This window comes from Strongylocentrotus purpuratus, unplaced genomic scaffold, assembly GCF_000002235.5.
Source record: "Strongylocentrotus purpuratus isolate Spur 01 unplaced genomic scaffold, Spur_5.0 spur5_scaffold_6, whole genome shotgun sequence".
Classification (NCBI taxonomy): domain Eukaryota; kingdom Metazoa; phylum Echinodermata; class Echinoidea; order Camarodonta; family Strongylocentrotidae; genus Strongylocentrotus; species Strongylocentrotus purpuratus.
In genome coordinates, this window is record NW_022145612.1 from 19839190 (window position 1) to 19858297 (window position 19108).

The following is a 19108-nucleotide window of genomic DNA, read 5'->3' on the forward strand; positions in this document are numbered from 1 at the left end:
TTCACGGAAAGGTATAATTTCACATAACATTTAAATTAAGAGAGACTGTGTTTTTACCTTATATATTATTCCAATGTAGTTTTACAAAAATTATATTAAAGGTACTATGTCCCATTTGCAGGCCAAAAAAAATGAAAAAGTTAAATTCCAACTGCATTTGAAAGATAATACTAATTTAGAACTTCCCTAAAAAAGGTGGGGCTTGAAAATGTCTTCAGGTGGGAAAATAACGACTTAGGAGCTATAGAGCCAATAAGTAATAGTCTTGATTTTCAGACCATTGTACCGAATGGTCATACGTTTTATGCTGCGCAAAGATTCAATCAGTTTAATCTGGGCCATCACAAGAAGTGGGTTATTGATGTAGACAAATGCTCATGTACCCTTGGCTTTACAACTCTTTTCATGTTATTACCAAAGAAGAAAAAGGCAAGTCAGTCACTCAATAGTGTCTGACAGTGAAGTCTAGCAAGTAAACGGGTTTCCTTGCATAATTTGAATATGAGGACACTGCTAACGTTTAAATTTCACAGAGAGGACATACATATTCATAATTCCTGCAAAGTTCTACATAATTTGAGGTTGGCTACAAAAGGGACATAGTACCTTTAAATAATTGTTATATATTTATTAGTTTTCTGAAGTTTATTTTTTATTAGCGTAAATTATATTTACCTGTATTTTGAATAATCTTGCACAAATCTGTAATCTGTTTACTCTTTCCCTCTGCTTTTCATAACCATATAATCAGAGGGAGGGTGAACGTCCTCAGTCATGGGACACGGGATTACTGAAATTCTGTTCCCGGAGAAAAACTGTTGATGCATCCACTGCCTCCCCACTTCAAGACATTCCTGGATCCTTCCTTTAAAAAAAAAGTAAATGATAGAAATATTAAGAGAGAGAGAGAGAGATAAAGAGAGAATGAACAAACAAAAAAAACGATAGCTAGAGGGGGAGATATTAAGAAAAATCAAGAATGACAAGAGATGGAGAGAGAGATGGGATTAGGATGAGAGAGAGAGGGAAATGATACATGTACTAATGCACTGATACTACAGTAACGATATTTTCCCCCTTTTAGCAGGTCATGGAGCGTGACATAATTGTTTAATCAAACGGGAGAAAAGATGATAATGGTAAACTGATGTTTTGATGTCGAGCACTGCGTAGTCATAGCTAGCATATAAACAAAGCGATTGTGATGTGCAATACATTTATTCTGTTCCCACTCACTACGGAATCCACTCGGTATGACTTCATGTGCAGGCTATGTTTTCCTTTTCTCGTGCAATCCGCGAGGAACAGCTTCTATCAAAGGACGTGTAAATCTCTAGAGATTCACCACGTAAGAAATATCAGCAGTTGAAACGTTCCATTTACGGTCAGAGTATGTTTCACTTGTATGCAGGGAAAACCCACTCCGTATTTCTATTGTATCATTCACGTGGGGGTGTAAGCATGGATAAAAATAGTAAATTTAATCAAACAAATGAAAGCTGCATCACATTTAACTGAGGTTCACAATCGAGATATTTGACTCCTGTGGATAGACGTCTAATTTTGAAACGGGCTACTAGTCATTTCGAAAAGGTAAGAACTTTTAGCTCAAGGTATATGGTTTCAGAATCGAGATGGAAACTTTTTTTTATAAATTTTAGACACAGGGCTCAACGAAACATTTTAGTTCTATAATACAATTTCTCTAAAACTGTCTAGTGACTGAAGGCCCGGTCACACATAGGGGACACATGGGGGACGCACGGCCAGCGCATTGGAAATTTGCAATTTTGGTCAGTTCAATCGTTGTCGTTCGCTAGGTGTGCGTCAGCATTCGTTACTCTTTCGTCGAGCGCGCTGGACCAACGCTATGCATTCGTCGTCATTCGCTGTACGCGTTGGTATTTTTTGAGCATGAATGTACACGCCAAAAGGACGCCAGACATGCACGGAGCGCGCTAGAACAACGCCAGACATACGCGGAGCACACGCCCTAAATACGCGCAGCGCGCTAGCAACACGTTATGCATCCAGTGTCAGCTCGCTAGCTTCTCCCAAATCCTGACAAAAGTCGGGCTCACGACTTTTACCAATTTTTAATGCGCCGGCCGTGCGTCGTCTATGTGTGACCGGGCCATAACTTGCAATATGAATTCGATACATGATACAGTTAAGAAATATTTTTTCTTCAATTTCGTATTCGTCTATTCAATGTTTCAAGATAGGTTATGTCTAACGTTTGTGTATGTCAGTCATAACGTCAAGACGTCACATTGGCCCTAGAAACTGCTCTGTTAATTTCGCCCCTTTTAAAGGTTTTTTTTTTTAAAGGAAAACAATAAAAGACACCTTTTTCTGACGATATCATCGCCAGAGAGACATCAATAATTGGTCTCAAAAAATAATAGAAAATTTTACTCGATTAGAAAGATATTCATAGATTTTGTTTGTTTGCATTTATTATTTTAGGATTACATATTTGAGTCATTATGACTTCTAGTACCTTTTATTCATAAAAACGATTATTTCAGATCAAGGGTCACTTGAAATGGCACACATGTTTGTCTTACGATCGTACCATACTAGTTGAAAATTGGAGTGATATCAATCGCATTCCTGTGTGTTCATTTTTTCCCGAATTTAATATCGAAGGTCCAAAATTTAAAAAAATCAGCAAAAAAGCGATTATGATGTGCAATATAGTTATACTGTTCCCACTCCTTACGAATCCACTCGGTAAGATGTGCAGGCTATGTTTTGAAATTGTATGCGGGGAAAACCCATACCGGATTGTTATTGTGTCATTCATATTTGGGGAAGTATACATGGATTAAAAATAGTAAATTCAATCATACAAAATGAAAGCTGCATCACATAAAAATGAGGTTCGCAATCGAGATATTTCACTCTTGTGGATAGACGTCTATTTTTGAAACGGGCTATTGGTCACTTCTAAAAGGTAAGCAAACTTAGCCCAAGCTATATACGGTTTCAGAATCGAGATGGATACTTCGAATGTGTTATATTCATGTATATATAGTTTTAAATTTTAGACACAGGGTTCAACGAAACATTTTAGTTGTACCTGTTTAAATAAAATTTTGTATTTCTAAGTTAGTCCAATAACTGGTAATATGAATTTGATACGTGATGTATTACCGTTGAGAGATATTTTTTCTTCTAATTCGTATTCGTCCATTAAATGTTTCAAGATCGGTTGTGTTTTACATCTGTGTATGTCTGCCATAAAGTCTGTAAAACATATAAGTATAGCCCAGGGGCATTGATTTATTTTCATGACGGGGGGGGGGGGGTGAAATGAGAGGGACGAGAGAGCCTAGTGAACGAGAGGGGCGAAGGTGACGGAAGAGACTACCCCTCACAGGTTCTTGAAGTTTTGTTGTATTAACAAATTACATTCCTTAGCAAAAGTATAGTATAAAAACGGAATACAGATTTTCTACAATATTTACTTGTATATTTTGAAGGATATTATTAATAATTATTAATAATTATTATGCGAGGAAGCGTTGCGACCAGGCGAGAAGATTTTTGCATTTTTTTAAAGTCTAAACGCTGCACTGTTGGGCCCTCCAGAGCCTACAAGTGTGTCTCAGTCTTAAGTCAGTATTCACTATACATTTTTTGTTTTTTGTTTGTTTGTTTGTTGTTGTTTTTTTATGGGGGGCACTTTTTAAAATTTTCCGGGGGGACGTGTCGCCTCGGGATCGCCGCCCCTGAATATAGATCACGTCAGGACGTAAGATTGCATGATTGGCCCTAGAAACTGCTCTGTTACTTTCGTCTTTTTTATCATCGTCTGAGACACATCAATAATTGGTCTCGAAATTAACTGGAAATTTTACTCGATTGGAAAGATATCCATAGATTTATTTTGTTTGCATTTATTATTATATGATTACGCGTTTGATTCATTATGACTGCTAGTACTTTTTATTCATAAATACGATTATTTCAGATCAAGGGGCATTTATTAAGATGGCACACATTAGTTACGATCGTACCATACTAGTTGTGCATTTTGTAGATACCTAGATGAAAAATTGGAGTGATATCAATCGTATTCCTGTGTGTTCATTTTTTCCCGAATTTAATATAAAAAAATTCAGCAAAAAAGCGATTATGATGTGCAATATAGTTATTCTGTTCCCACTCCCTACGGAATCCACTCAATATGACTTAGACATGCATTTTCCTTTTCTCGTGCAATCCGCGAAGAACAGCTTATAAGTATTAACCTCCAGAGATTCACTAGGTTTATATCCGCAGTTGGAACGTTCTATTTACGGTCAGAGTATGTTTTCAAATTGTATGCGGGGAAAACCCAGTGTTGTTTTTGTGTCATTCATGTTTGGGGAAGTATACATGGATAAAAATAGTAAATTCAATCATACAAAATGAAAGCTGCATCACATAAAAATAATGTTCGCAATCAAGATATTTGACTCTCAGAACAGACCTCTAATTTTTAGACAGGCCATTTGCCATAGCGAAAATGTAAGTAAATCTTAGCTCAAGCTATACGGTTTCAGAATCGAGATGGATACCTCGAATATTTTATATACATGTATATATGTATTTAAATTTTAGACACAGGGTTCAACGAAACATTTCTAAACGTGTCTAATAACATTATGAATTCGATACGTGATGTATTACAATAAAGAGATAATTGTTTTAAAATCTATTCAATGAATTCAAGTTTGGACGTGTTTTACGTATATGTAATAAAACATAAATAAAGGTTACGTCAAGACGTATAATTTGTCCTAAAAACCGCTCTGTTAATTTCGTCTTTTTTAAAGGAAAACAATAAGAGGACACTGTTTTGTAACAACATCGCCAGAGAGAAATTGGTGAAATTAACTGAAAATGTTACTGATTCATTTCGACACTCTCGCAGGACGCCTTCTAAATGCAAGATCTGCAACCGGTCCGGGCATAAGTTTATGAATTAGTGTTATCCATCTACTGGTATTCTCCAGATTCCAATAATCAATCGTATAAACTACTTCAACTGTATGGTTTAACAATTACATGTACAATTCAATATCATCCCTGAAATTTTGTAGTAATATCCTCGACCCGACATGGACACCACTGCCATCATTAAGAGTGTCATGGCTGATAAGAATATCACGAAGAACAACATTAAAGAGAGAAGCTCCCGGCAAGGGGTGCGAGGTTTCTCCCGGATCGCGTGTTCCAAACCTGATTGTGAAGGGACCTGGAACACTCATCAAGCCCATGCTGTTATTGATCTTAAGAGACAGAAGGTAGTCAGGGTAAGATATCTAGAATTTTATCGAATGGAAAGGGTGAAAAAAGGTTAGTTTAAATCATATTCAGGGTGATTTTAGGAGGCACAATTAGTTCTGTCCCTGTCCTCTGTCCAATGTCACACAACTCGAGAAAAATGTACCCACTTTCACTGTTAGATTTATCACTCCAAAAGCATCTGAATAGTATGTCAACTTTCCCTTCTTCTTTTCTTCTTTGTTCCTTTCTCTCCAAAGCTAATTACGTTGGTCAAATCGTGTAGGACACTGAATTAGGAGGGAAGTATTGGAAACACAAAATCAATGTTCAGCATAGATTATTTAGGCATACATCAAAATAACACGTAGTCTCGTCAGGCTACACTCCCTTTAAGTGAATTCCTGAAACTGTTTCAGGATATTTTCAATTTGATACATCACCTTAAAAAGAAGGAAAAAAAGAAAGCTGTCACTGGTTATATATATAGTCCTAAATATTGGTAGATGTATAATAATTATGTCGACCTCCTTTTTGTCTTGTTGAATATGCGTGCTGTATTGTATCACAACAATCTAACAAAGAGTGGGGCAAGTTATTTTTATGGCCGAATATGTAACCAAAAATGCTGATCGAATTTTCTTCTTCAAATATAGATCTATAACCAGAAGTGCAAGACATGTCAACACGAGAATGCACCCAGCTTTGAGGATTCTGTGTTTCGGGAGATGGTGGAAAAAGCTCTTGAGCAGTAAGTAAAAAGCACCATAAACAGTCAAATGTGCATGAAATGGGGGCACACTCGCACACCCTTTTGCCCCAGCAACCCCTTTCTTTGATTTTAAATCATAGATACATTAAAGCCCCACTGTCCTACTTGTAGCTACTTGCTCCCTCTATATAGAAAACTTTCCCAATCGGTGCCTGTTGGTCCCCATGATCCTCTATTTCTTATGTAATTTGAGAGCTGAGTTGGTGAGATAGCCACCTGTCAGTGACCTCGCTGTGTGGTATAATCCCTCCTAGCCACACTAGTGTTGATAAGCTTAAATCTGATGACCCTTTCATTGTCTTAAAGGTGAATTGTACATCAGTAGTCGTTAGCAGTGGTGTAGATACAGGAGGGGGTGTACATGCCCTTGAAAGGAAAACTAAAAAATGAAAGTGGGAGGGGAAATGACGAGTAAAGAAGGTGATAAGACCCCCCTCTCGCACCGTCTCCCGTAATCTTTGACCTTTTACATTCGCATTTGATTAATCGAGAAAGACTGATGATGATCCACCATCCCCCGATGCCAGCGCAATTTTGTGATAAATATTAACTTATTGATCTACATGGCTCACCTCTCATTATTTAATCTCGTATCATTATACCATGCATTTACACAATGATATATCATATCGAACCATTGTCAATGTTGATGACAGATGCAATCATGAAAGTGTCACCATTAACGAGTTTAAATATATTAGCAATGATGATAATATTTCATCTTGTATCACAGGGAGAAGAAGTATCGGAACAATAATAGATCTGTGAAGCGTCGTAGTTCCTATCGAGATGATGATGATGAGTATGGAGGACCTCCTCATGAGAGTAGTCTCTGTGAGAAGTGTGGCTACGGAAGCTCCCCTTGCTGGAAAAGAACCAGGCGCTACTAGGTCCCATCTTTCAAAAGTGTTCTGAGGGAGGATCTTCCTTGATTTTTCAGTTTTAAGAATAGAAGTTAGTATGAACAGAGAGGTTGATGATTATTTAAGTTTAAGAAATAGAATATATTGTGTGAAAATTATTGCTGCAAACATATGTTTTTTTTTTGTTGTGTTAAAGAAGTTGACAGAATGTTTATCGCTAAACCAATCTTGTTTGTTATTTTCATTTCATTTCATTAATTTTTGTTACCGTTAAAATATGTTTAATTTGTATTTACCAATTATGAAATAAAACTTTAATGACGATCCTAAATACTGTAATATTACTTATATTACCCTACTTTATTGCGCTAAATATGGACTAAATCTTCTTGATAAACAATTTTTGAAACCCAATTCAGAATAAATGCAGATATCATGCTAAAATTGTACAACATATTGTAACATATTTAAAATCTACCCATCAACTGATCAACTGTGAATGATGAGGGAAATGTCCTTCAAACATTTTACTTAAGTTGAAAATCGTAATTCATGAGCAGTTCATTGTATTGTATTGGTCCATAATTGACAAATAGCAAATATTTCGATTTTGTTTTTCCTGTATAAGCATTTGTATAGACTGAAATTGATTTATCTTTTCTCATGCACAGTAGGAACAGACGCCCTGTCATTTCTTAAGTTGGATTTATACATGTAAACACCAAATGTTGAACACACTCTAACATTCTCTATTTCTTTTGGGAGGGGGTGATGAGTAGACCACAAATTACACCAAATAATAATTATACCAACTGTACCTACTCCAATTTGACTCCTAATATACAAATTGCAATTTTTGAACAAACCTTCAGTTTAAAAAAATGCTAGTCGGGACATTTTCATAACTCCTGTCAGCAAGCTTTCTTATTTTCTTTTCGGTAATTTTGAAAAGCTGACAACAATTTTGTGCGCAAATCTGGTTGGACACCCCCCTACCTCGTTCAAAATGGACTAGCCTCCCCCTCCCCCGATTGAAATTCAGTCAGTTAGATCCCCTGACCTCGAAACCTTAAATGAGCTATGCCTCTTGGTTAAGAGCCATACAATCGATGACTGTTTGGGGTCTTATTATCAAATGATCGGAGGACATTCAAAAGACAAGATATTGATCATTAAGACTCTTTGGTCAGTTACACAATGGAAATCATCATCGAGAATACTGGGCATTATACTTTTCCTCTAGGGGGAATGTATAGCCTTGCATATGCATAGATTTTTTTTGTCTAGTTAAGTAGACCTACTCGGGATTACCTTTTTTTTTTTTATAAAGTCTAATAGTGCTCCCATTTTGTTTATATTTACCGTTGTTCAAATCTTCTCCATTTGAATAGCACCATGGTCCTTGTCTCTTAGAATACTGTTGTTTTTTTGTCAGATGGAAATTATTAAATATTTTTTCAATGTACTACTTTTATTATTATTATTATCATATCAATCCATTTTTAAACTGTTTTGTCAGAAAATGTATTCATTATCTTCTTGCTATTGAAAATTGATTTTATGTAGGCATTCATCCTATTAAAACTGAAAGTAAAACTTCATAAACGTCATGTCTTATTTGTATTTGTTGGCAAATATGAGTCTGTCCTTTGCTCTCAAAATGTAATTGTCAATATTTGTTTTAACAACCCTAGACAAGAGAACAAATATTATATTCAAACTAATCAGAGACATATATACTCCGTAGCGTAGGACACACTATACAACCGTTACAAGTATTTATACTTTACATCGTTCACATCACGGCGTTTGATTTCCATGCCCCAATTTTTGTATTTGTCTTTAACCAAGGAAAATATCATTTAATTTCTAATGAATTATTATGAAGCATAAGTAGAGAAATTGAAATAATATATAGGTGCAAATATTTTTTATTTTTTATTTCAGAGTACATAATTACAGGGAAGTTAGACCTCATGACAATGTTCTGTTGTCTATTTCGGGGAGGGGGGGGGGGGAGGTTCGAGGGGGTCGAGGATAGGCATAATAACATGAGTATCTTTTTAAAAATCTGAACACACCATTATGCATGACGTGTCATAGATATATGTTATGGTATCCTTTTAAATTACTTATTTAATCACAATGCTTCATTCAACTTTATTTTTATTTTTTTAATTTTTTTAATGATTTGACAAATGAGGCTCTGGGGGAAATTACCCATTAACCTTTGAGCATAATTGCCACACAGGGAAAATAAATAACAGAATCAATGGACCACTGCGATCGATTTGTTCACAACCAAACGATAATCCTTTGAGCAAAGCTAGCCGGTATATCAATAATTGACTCTCTCTCTCTCGCTCTCGGCACAGTAAAATACACTCTCGAACTTAGCGGTGCGTAGCAACAGCAGACGCTTTAATATAATGGCATGCGGAGAATTTTCGATGATATACATTCATCGTAGACGATTTATTCAGTTGGTTCAGGGATCAGACGTTTTTGAACTTTTTACATTTGACCTGGGCCCAAGCTCTTGTGTCTCACAGCGTTAGTGGCATACTAAACGTCATCAACATTGATCATTCAATGGTGTATTACCAAGTAATAGTTTCGTGTCTGTTGAGGGCAGAATAGAACTGTACTCTTTGCTCGCAAGTTCAAGAAGTTGCTCGATCTCGAAATGCAATCATGTACCATGGTTTTATACCCAGCATGATGATGAGTGTCTGGGGCTGATTTACATGAAGCAGATTACATCGGTCGGTATTCAATTCGATAATTTTACTTAGCAGTTGGCTTAGCTAAGTAAAATTTCTTAACTCGTATTCAGATCAAAACTATAAGTCTGCCATAAATCAATGCTTCCAAACTGCTATGGAGCTGTCTTAAATTTAGGATTAAATACTTAGACAGAAGCATCAACTAAATACCGAAGTTGGCAAAGTATTATATCTCAGCCGAAAATTGAGTGAAATGCTCCTCATTAGGATCATGAAGTATTGAATTGAATACCGGACTTAGCAGAAAGAACAGGAACGGAATCATGTGTCGCTGGGGATGCCCTACGGTAGATACGGTAAGAAATTCTCTTTTGTCGTTCTTCACATACCATGTATTCAAACTCGTTATCCTTGTAGATCATAAGGTCTCACCACGCACATGTATTGATTGGGAGGGCGAAGTGGTTCAATGTTTCAAAACACTGTAAATCTGAGTACATTAATACATTTTAATCATATCCTACTGAAATTGTTTGTTTAAACCATAATTATACCCATATATCCGGAGGAGGGGGGGGGGGGAACATTCCCACATAAGAAGTGATCTTACTTGAGGCCTGCTATTATCGTACTCTTGTCTGATTTTTCATTTTTCACCAAGTATAACAAATAAAGCACAATGAGGTACTTTACGCTATACATTATTGGTTAGAGGGTGCTTCAGGCTACACCATGCAGGTGCATACAGACAGCCCGCCCCCCTCTCTCTTGCTCTCTTGAGAACTGATAACTACACGATGTTAGAAAACGTCCATAATAAAAGCATTTTGCACGTTAAAAGTATTTGTCAAAAAAATATGTTAAATTCATAATGATCTAACGTATTTGATATACTGACAAATAATTTCAGGAGAGGGGTGGGGGGGGGGGGGGTGTCACAGTGTTACATTTTACATGAGTATAGTTAGAAGACGATCACTGTGGACATTGATTCAAGATAAAACTATGTATGTAAAACAAGATAAGTATGTATCAGAGAATACAAGATTACAATCTCACATCACGCTTTTGTTGATTTGCCATGGAAAATAATCGGATTTTAAAAAGATCTCTCAAGTATTTGTTGTGCTGCATGGACCCCCCTCCGTCTTATTTTGTCAAGAAGGAATAAATAATAGATTTGTTGATAAAGAAAAACGCCCCCGAGTTTCGTATTGAATGGGGGCAAGTGTTTTAAACCGATTGTAAATACAAAGCAATAACTCTGTTGAAGAGTTTTGCAAGTAGGGAATTAACCATGCATAGATCTAAAAGATTGGATTTGCCCTTAAATTTCTTGCTGGAATCCTTGAATTAAAGGCCTTGGAATTCAGTATATCTTTATTTCTAGTATTCGTTAATTTCAAGTACCTCCAACACGATAACACTTGCTTAATTGTTGTTTGAAGAAAAAAACATCAATAAATGCTATAACGATCCTGTCAAACATGTCAACATTAATGTAAACAGGGCATGCATTCCATAAGCACGGTGAGGTTTAGAATTTAGAAAGATCTACGGAAAAAAAAATTGATGAACATTTTTGAAAATTATAGTTGTTTTTGTTTCTTCCTTGTCACTCTTCATTTTTTTTTTGCCTTATTTCATTTCGCTTTCTTTGAATCCATACAAATTGGTCTATGATTCTCTTCTTTTAATATTTCTGTCAACCTTGTTTTATATTTTTCTTTTTCATAACCCATCTCCTTCTCATCTTCTCCCGTCATATTTGTTTAATCTATGTGTATGTTCCCCTAAAGCTTATTGATTTATCTTTCTTGATTCTCATTACTGCAGACATACATGTGTAAATGGTGCGGCACACGATACTGTCGGGCATGTCTCCGAGGGGAATTCACGGGGGTCATGCCAGAGCCGGCCCGATGTCGGAAGTGCAATCAGGTATAAACTATGAACCACCTGTTGATTCTGTGGATGATTATTTACTTTTTGCTGCTTATATTTCTGTTATGACATTTCCTCCCTTACAAATATTTTTCAATAACGATTTTAGTGCGGACAAAGTCGTGTGATTAAAAGGAGCATTGAAAACGAAAACATTAATAAACATTTATACTGAACTACATTCATCTCTTATTAATCTATGCCGAATTCAATGAAATGTGATCCACCATTCTGTAATTCTGAAAACCGATGCCTGAAATTTTATACCAAATATGAAAGGAATGGTACGAAAGAAATTATATTTATTAGCCTTGTTATCGCAATATCTCAAGAACCGCTAGAGATATGGGATTCAAATTTGGTGATAGTAATAATGTATCATCATTGGGAGACCATCTTAGCAGATTTTTTAATAAGTAGGTAAATGGTCAAATGTCATAGAGCCTAGAGGAGCCTAGAGGTAAATTTCTGATATTACAAGTTTTAGCCTTGCTATTTGCGATATCTCACGAACCACTAGAGATATGGGGTTCACACTTGGTGATAGTATGTATCATCATTGGGAGACAATCTCAGTAGATTTTGAGATAGTAGATCAAGGGGAAAAGGACACGGAGGTCAATTTTTACAAAATCAGGTGTTTTCCTTCTGATCGCGATATCGTAAAAACCATTGGAGATATTAACCTCAAACTTGATAAATGTATTTGTATCAACATAGGAAGACAGTCTCATTAGTAGGTCAAAGGGCACAGAGCTCAATTTCTGTCGCAATATGGTGATAGTCTTTGGGGCAAGAAGGTCAAGATCATAGTCATCAGTTGACATTTTATTCTAGGCTTTTTGTTTTTATCGTAATATGTCATGAATAATTCCATCCATTTCCTACACTGATTGAGGGCGGAAGTATAATATAAAGGATACAGTCGCATTTATGTAATGTAATGTGTTCCCTAATAATATTTTGAAGCGCCTTGAGCATTTAATTAAGATGGATAATGGCGTTATATAAATCTCATGTATTATTATTATTATTATTATTATCTTGTTTTAATGTTTTTGTTATCCATAGAAAAAGTGCCAGGGTGAACGAGTGGAATATGTGGCGTCCAAACTCCCGCCTAGCACGGATAAGAAAGGACGAGGAATGTCATCCAAATCAGCAAGATCATCAAAATCAGCCAAATCATCCAAATCATCCAAATCGAAAAAAGGATCGGCTAAAAGGAAATCGGGGAAGAAGAAAAAGAAATGAAGCAATTCCTCGTGTGCCCAGCCCAAGAACGCGAATGGGTGAGCGGACTGACGGTGTATATATTTCGAGAAAAAGGCATTCTAAAGCTTTGAACACACTTTGGAAATAATTACGCAACGCATTTCAGATCTTTCATTATCCAAATCGAATGCTGATTACTTTAAAATAAAAACCATCAAGTCTAGAAATCGGACAATCGCAGTGTACTCTTTTGGAATTATGACATAGGCTACGTGAAGTCTTTTGTAATCTAATTGGAAACACACTGTAAAGTTGGTCTTTGGTGATGATATTGTCATGTTTGTTGCTGGTTGTACCTGAACAATAAATTGTCTATACTTATATCAGTATTCGACCCTCAACAAAGGAGCACAGATCGAAGCGTCAACTACAACCTGTTCAGCAAAACAACATTGGACAGCGACATCAAACACATAGTTGAGTTTGAATGGTTTTCTACTCTTATTTTTTTCACAAGTTTTCACACATACAAACACACAACAACACAAAGGTAGTTTCAATTTGAGTATAGCATATCCATATTTATTTACAAGGATATAATTAAGTATTTGTCATTTTTTAAACAAAAATATATCGGAGGTTCAATTGTTAGAATCCAGTTTGAAGGCGACCTCAGAAATGATTTCATCTAGAAAAGTTGTTGCAATGATAAAATCACTTTCGATTGTTTGGTCTCTACCATTGATAAGTTCGTATTCATCTTTGGTGAGGGAGAGATCAAGTATGACGTCACTGCTGTCGTCATCGAAAAGATCATGGGTGTAGTATGTCAAATCGGTGACTGTCGTAAACGTGTCGTTATCATCTTCATTGTCAGTTGTAATGCTGGACACGTCCGTGAAACTATCATTGTCCATTTCGTCCATGAATCTGATCAAACTAGAAGTAGTGTCAGATAACAGTGAATCGTTATCATCTTCATGATGAATCTCGATCAAGACTTCGTTATGGAGCTGACAGCAGTTGGATGCAATACTTGTTCCGTCATCGTTATCATCGTCGACGTCGTTGTTATCGCTGTCGTTTTGCTTTGAAGCGATGATTGGGTAATACGTGATGCTTGGGAAGCCCTCTTCCGAACTCCACAGTGATGTCGAGTCACTGAATGTATCGTTGATATTACATGTAGTAGAGTGGAACTGTGTTTGAACAAAGAAAAAGAATTATATGAGATGAGAGCTGAATATTGTGTAATAGCTTTAAAATTGCACACAGAGAGGCGGACAAACCAATACGGAGAGAGAATATTGTATATTCGGAGAAAAAAGATTAAAATGAAAATCTAATTAAAGCAGGAGAATGAAAGGCGCGTGAGAGCAAAAGAATGATTTAATTCCAACTATGATTGTCTTGGTTGAATAGAACTTTTACGAATATTGAAGAATTGGGTTTTAATAGAATTCTTACCATTTTGAGGGCTTCTGCTGTCAAAACATTACTTCGGTTGGCAGTACTGTCATCCTCGGTGGCTGTAATTAAATAAATACCACCCAAATATAAAATCGTAATTTTCAAATTTGCCATAGAAAATAATGATAGAACAAAGCTGAACAGTGAATGGCGGTCAAAAGAGTGCCACCCTATTTTCGGGTCGTGCTCGACGAAGCTTTGGAGTTTGGTAACTACAGAAACAATAAATCTGATTTACATTAAGACACTTTTAAAATGTCAATACTGTGTTTATGTGTGTAATAAGGTTATATGACCATTGGGGGAGCTTTAGAAAAATATTTCTACCTGACAAGAGACAACACAGTCTCCTCATACTCTTTCCCATTCTCTTTCGAAGTCGGGCGAAAAATCGTCGCTTACGAGAAGATCGGCGAGCCATTTCTCTTTGAGATATAAAGACAGGAGCAGAGCAAACGTCTTTAATGCAAGGGGAATTCATAAAGAATGAATCTATTGTAGGTAATGCGTTACTAATGTAAACACAAAACTTGCGCATTTCATTGTTACGTATGATTTTGGGAGTAGGATTTTAGTAACGCGTTCCTGATTGGTCAAAAGTTTCTATTCGAACGCATTGGTGATGTGTATACATTATTACGTAGGTCAATGCGCGTAAATGTGTGAGAGGGTTTTTCCTATAGGTTGAAGTGAATGCACGCGATGACCTCACAATATGATTGTGTAGGTTTTGTCCCTTATAAACTGCCAAAAGTATGGAAGACAGTGGCGGCAGTGACTGCAGGGGGCAGAGGTGGTACGTGCCCCGGGAGACCTTTAGAGGAGATGAACAAAATCCGCAAAAAAAAACTACAGGTTCAAAACACAAAGAAAAACAAAAAGAAAGGAAAGGGGAGAAAGGGAAGACAAGATTATTAAGATAATAAGGATTATATGCGCTCCCAATACGTTAGGTAAATTGCATCAGATATAAAATTTTGTGTGGGTTTACAATGAAATCTTTTGCTAAAAATCAGTCGCTTCACTCTCTCACATAATTCTGTTACACTAGGATCTCGTTATTGCGAAACCCAATATAGTCTACAATCGGTGATTCTAGATTGATCATTTGTTCTGTTTTTAATATTTATCTCGTTGCTTTGCCCCAAATTCGCCAAAAATGTTAAGCTGGCATAATTTCATTTACATTGTATCATAATGTGAAAGAGGACGTCATTTAAGATACACTTCTGGAAAGATTCCCCCCTAAATAGTGTGTTTAAAGTCGAATAATGATGAAAGAATACAAAATTTAGGTTCTCGCAGTAAACATGAATTTTGTATTTTAAATGACATCCTATTTTATATTATGATACAACTTAAGTGAATTTTTTGCCATCAAATTTGTGGGGCTCCCAATACTTTAGAGGGGCTTTATCTACGGATTTGAGCGGGCTACTCAGGCCTGGTTGACAATAGACCGGTTTACTAACATATTAAAATGTATGAATTTTTTGACTGGGAACCTAGTGACATGTTATTAATAAAATACTAGGAATACATGTCGGGCAATCGTTGGGCAAGCTTTCAGGCTGTCAAGTTTGTTTAAAAAGTTGAATAAAATATTAGTCGGCCGGTTTATTAGCTTAATAGCCTATACCGTGTGAGTCAAAAAAGTTTACAACTAGAAAATTGCTAATTATTTTTAAAATCATCTATGAACAGTAAATTATTATACATCTGTAATATGAAAGAGTGTTTTATCCCAAATCATTTAGTACCATTTTTGTGTGGTATGTATTCACGTATGTATTATGTTGGGATTAGCGGAGTGAGAGAATGGATTGAATGTATCAAATGAAATGCATTGCACATGTTTTTTTGTTAGGGATGTTGTTTGGATCTGCAAAGACCGCATTAATACCCGAATCCCAATTGTTTTATTTTAACATCACATAGGCAACTTCGGCGCAAGTCGATATTTGCACTCTCGCAAACAATGTCTCCTGTTCACCCAAGCATGAACACATACCACACAAAAATGATACCAAATGATTTAGGATAAAACACTCTTTCATAAGACATATAAAAATTTAATGTTCATCGATGATTTTTTAAATAATTAGCAATTTTCTAGGTGTAAACTTTTTTTTGACTCACACTGTATCCGGGACTATATCACAGAGCTTGTTGGATTGACGTCTCTTTAAAAGCTGTCACACGGTTGTAGAAGTGCCATTTTGTATCACTGCGGATCGTGTTTGCTTCAGGGCAGTGAGGACCGGGGATATTGCAATAAAAGCTTAGTTTAGTGTTGTATTCATGTTAAACCCATTGGATACCCTCAGCAAGAGAGAACTATAGAATCTGGAACATTGTGAAATACGCTTTATTTTTATAATAAAATTGTCTCCAATGTGTTGAAGATCGTCCTAATAGTAAGTTGTAGGCAAGCCTATGATGTTTGGTTAATCCGAGACGTCCCACCAGACCAAAATATCACGAGACCGAATGTCAACAATGAACGCCAATGGCGGTCTCATGAACCCTCATAGTAGTTGTCAGAAGACACGGGAGACCGACATGTTGGTCTCGTGGGCCGTCGTCTCTTTAACTCCCAGATAACCTTTATGTAGGCCCAGCATGAAATCGACATTGATCACCGGTATCGTGGGTGTCGGCCTCGTGGGCTGTTGTAGCCGGTTTTATAACCTTGGCTTATCTCGTTAGGATGACAATCGAATTAAAGAGAATTACAATTACATGTATTCTGTTATACATTATCAGCAGGTTAAATATGGCACATCTGCATTACTGCTGTTTTGTTCATATAAGCTGTGGGCTTAAATACAGAGAAACACTTTTTTAATTTTTCATGATTTACTTAGTGAGCACAATTAACTTGAAAAATCAGATTGGTATCGTCAGTCAAAACGTCATCATATTTTAAAATTATACCAAATGTAAATAAGTCCAAAGTGGTTAATATAGAGATATTTATCTTGCGTTCTTAAAATTGTATTTTTGTATTAATTTTGATGTGATCTTAAAATAAATAAACAATACACATAGGATTTACTCAAACACCCCACAATGTTTCCGAAATTAGCGAATAAAAAGCTATATCCATGATGTGATGGCAGTTGTTATTAATATGCTCCTTTATTGTTGATGTACGCACTTTCCGCTACTCTTAGTCATCATTACTATTGAATAGTAAATCATAAATAATAATTATTTCTATGAGTGTGTGAATTTCAAGAATACTACGATGTATTAGTGTCGTAATATGTGTCGCCTTCTGTTTATGTTTGTTGTTTCTTTTAGATTGATATTGTGTATTAAACAACAATGAAATGACATTACATTATAAAAAAGAATGTGTACAAAAAAGTTTTAAATGTTTTTTAAAAATGTCTATGATCCTACAATAACCATTGTTCCCTGCTTTTGCAAAACAATCCCCGCGGTAATTCATCTCCTCCTTTGCAATGTAGTAATGTTTATTCTAATGATTTCTGTTGTCAAACACATTGTACCGTATTTTGTCAGAAATAAATAAAGGTGAATCAAACATTGAATATTATGTGGATTACTCTTACTTACCGTACAGTACACTACATAATCAGCAACAACGAACGATGCAATTGATTTACAGAAAATTCATCCTTCATGCTTCTTAAACTGAAAGAGCGTCCTCTTGCGTTGAGCTTTATATGTCGTTCAATAATCAAACTCTTGGGTCTCGGTTTAATATAATTCAAGAGTATAGCGTGTAAGAATAGGGTTAAGCTATTGTACTTTCTTAAAATCCAGAATCCCTAACTGTTTAGGGGTGATTATAACGTAATAGAAAAAATATTATTCACAACGTCAAGAAGCATGGATTGAACTTCACAAGCTCTTTCGTATTATTCTCGTCAGGCGAAGTGAGCGTTTCATGGGTTTACATGGATATTTATATACACATTAAGTACATGGTTACACAGTTGTATTCAAATGAGGACCATAACTACTAAGCTGTTCAATGGATTTTCATTTGATTTTACGACTTTGATTGTCCGGGGTTTTCCTCTTTAGTCTTCTTAGGGTGTAAGAGTGCAAGTTGTCTTGTTTGAGATGACTAATCCGAAAAACTTAACATAACATAAATAAGTTAATCAAAGAGCTTTTCTGAATGTGTATCGAGTACGTGGGAATGTTAAAAAGAGATGACTCGCTTAGACACAGTATTTTGATTTGATAATAATTAAAAGAAGCAGAAAATGAAAAGGAAAGAATGAGTATCATAACATTTGGATAAATATAATGTACTAATGGGGAAGGGAGGGGTTGTATGACTGGGAGAGAAAAGAGGAATGTGGATGAAAGATGAAAGTGAGAAATTCAATTAGGGGAGAAAGAAAGAGAAAGATAGAGGTAGAGAGAGAGAGAGAGAGAGAAGGGGGGTGGGGGGGGGGTCGTAGAAGGTAACTATATATATATATTTTCCACTTTGCTTCTGAAATGATCTTAGTTAATGCTTTGCCTACACAAGCAATAAATTGGAGTTGTCCAATATTTACCATTCACATATCTGAAATAGCGCCCTCTCATAGCAGAACAACTTTAGTTGGAACTTGTGGAGGCGGGGATCCATCCATTGATGAATCCAAATATCTTTGATAGACCTATAGTAACGCCTAGTTCGTATATTTGAAGTACACCCCTCATCAAACGTGTATTCAATATGATTTTGGTAGAATTCATATTTTTTTACTGGCCAGTAGTTATTACCAAAGGCAATTTATGATAATATTGTTCAGGTTTATCCCTATTTGACATTGCATTAAAAAGTGTATTTCGCTGGTAATAGTGATTTC

At 36.0% G+C, this 19108-nt stretch overlaps 2 protein-coding genes across 4 annotated transcripts; both read left to right on the top strand.

Moving 5' to 3' along the window:
- Positions 1 to 857: 857 nt before the first annotated feature.
- On the top strand, positions 858 to 8377 carry LOC105444717. 3 transcript variants are annotated; one of them, XM_011679341.2, is made up of 4 exons: positions 858 to 1593; positions 5094 to 5306; positions 5934 to 6028; positions 6783 to 8377. In XM_011679341.2, exons 2-4 carry the CDS (start codon positions 5112 to 5114, stop codon positions 6937 to 6939), a joined length of 447 nt encoding a protein of 148 aa, XP_011677643.1. In that variant the 5' UTR covers positions 858 to 1593; positions 5094 to 5111; the 3' UTR covers positions 6940 to 8377. The 3 variants fall into 3 exon arrangements, with proteins under 3 accessions (XP_011677643.1, XP_011677642.1, XP_030856026.1); XM_011679340.2 differs by lacking the exon at positions 858 to 1593 and adding an exon at positions 2818 to 2959; XM_031000166.1 differs by lacking the exon at positions 858 to 1593 and having other exon boundaries at positions 4994 to 5306.
- A 913-nt stretch (positions 8378 to 9290) lies between these two features.
- Positions 9291 to 13341, top strand: LOC100893749. The gene is made up of 3 exons (XM_003726606.3): positions 9291 to 9994; positions 11475 to 11579; positions 12654 to 13341. The coding sequence occupies exons 1-3, from the start codon at positions 9962 to 9964 to the stop codon at positions 12834 to 12836; spliced, it is 321 nt and encodes a 106-aa protein (XP_003726654.2). The 5' UTR covers positions 9291 to 9961; the 3' UTR covers positions 12837 to 13341.
- The last annotated feature ends 5767 nt before the right edge of the window (positions 13342 to 19108 follow it).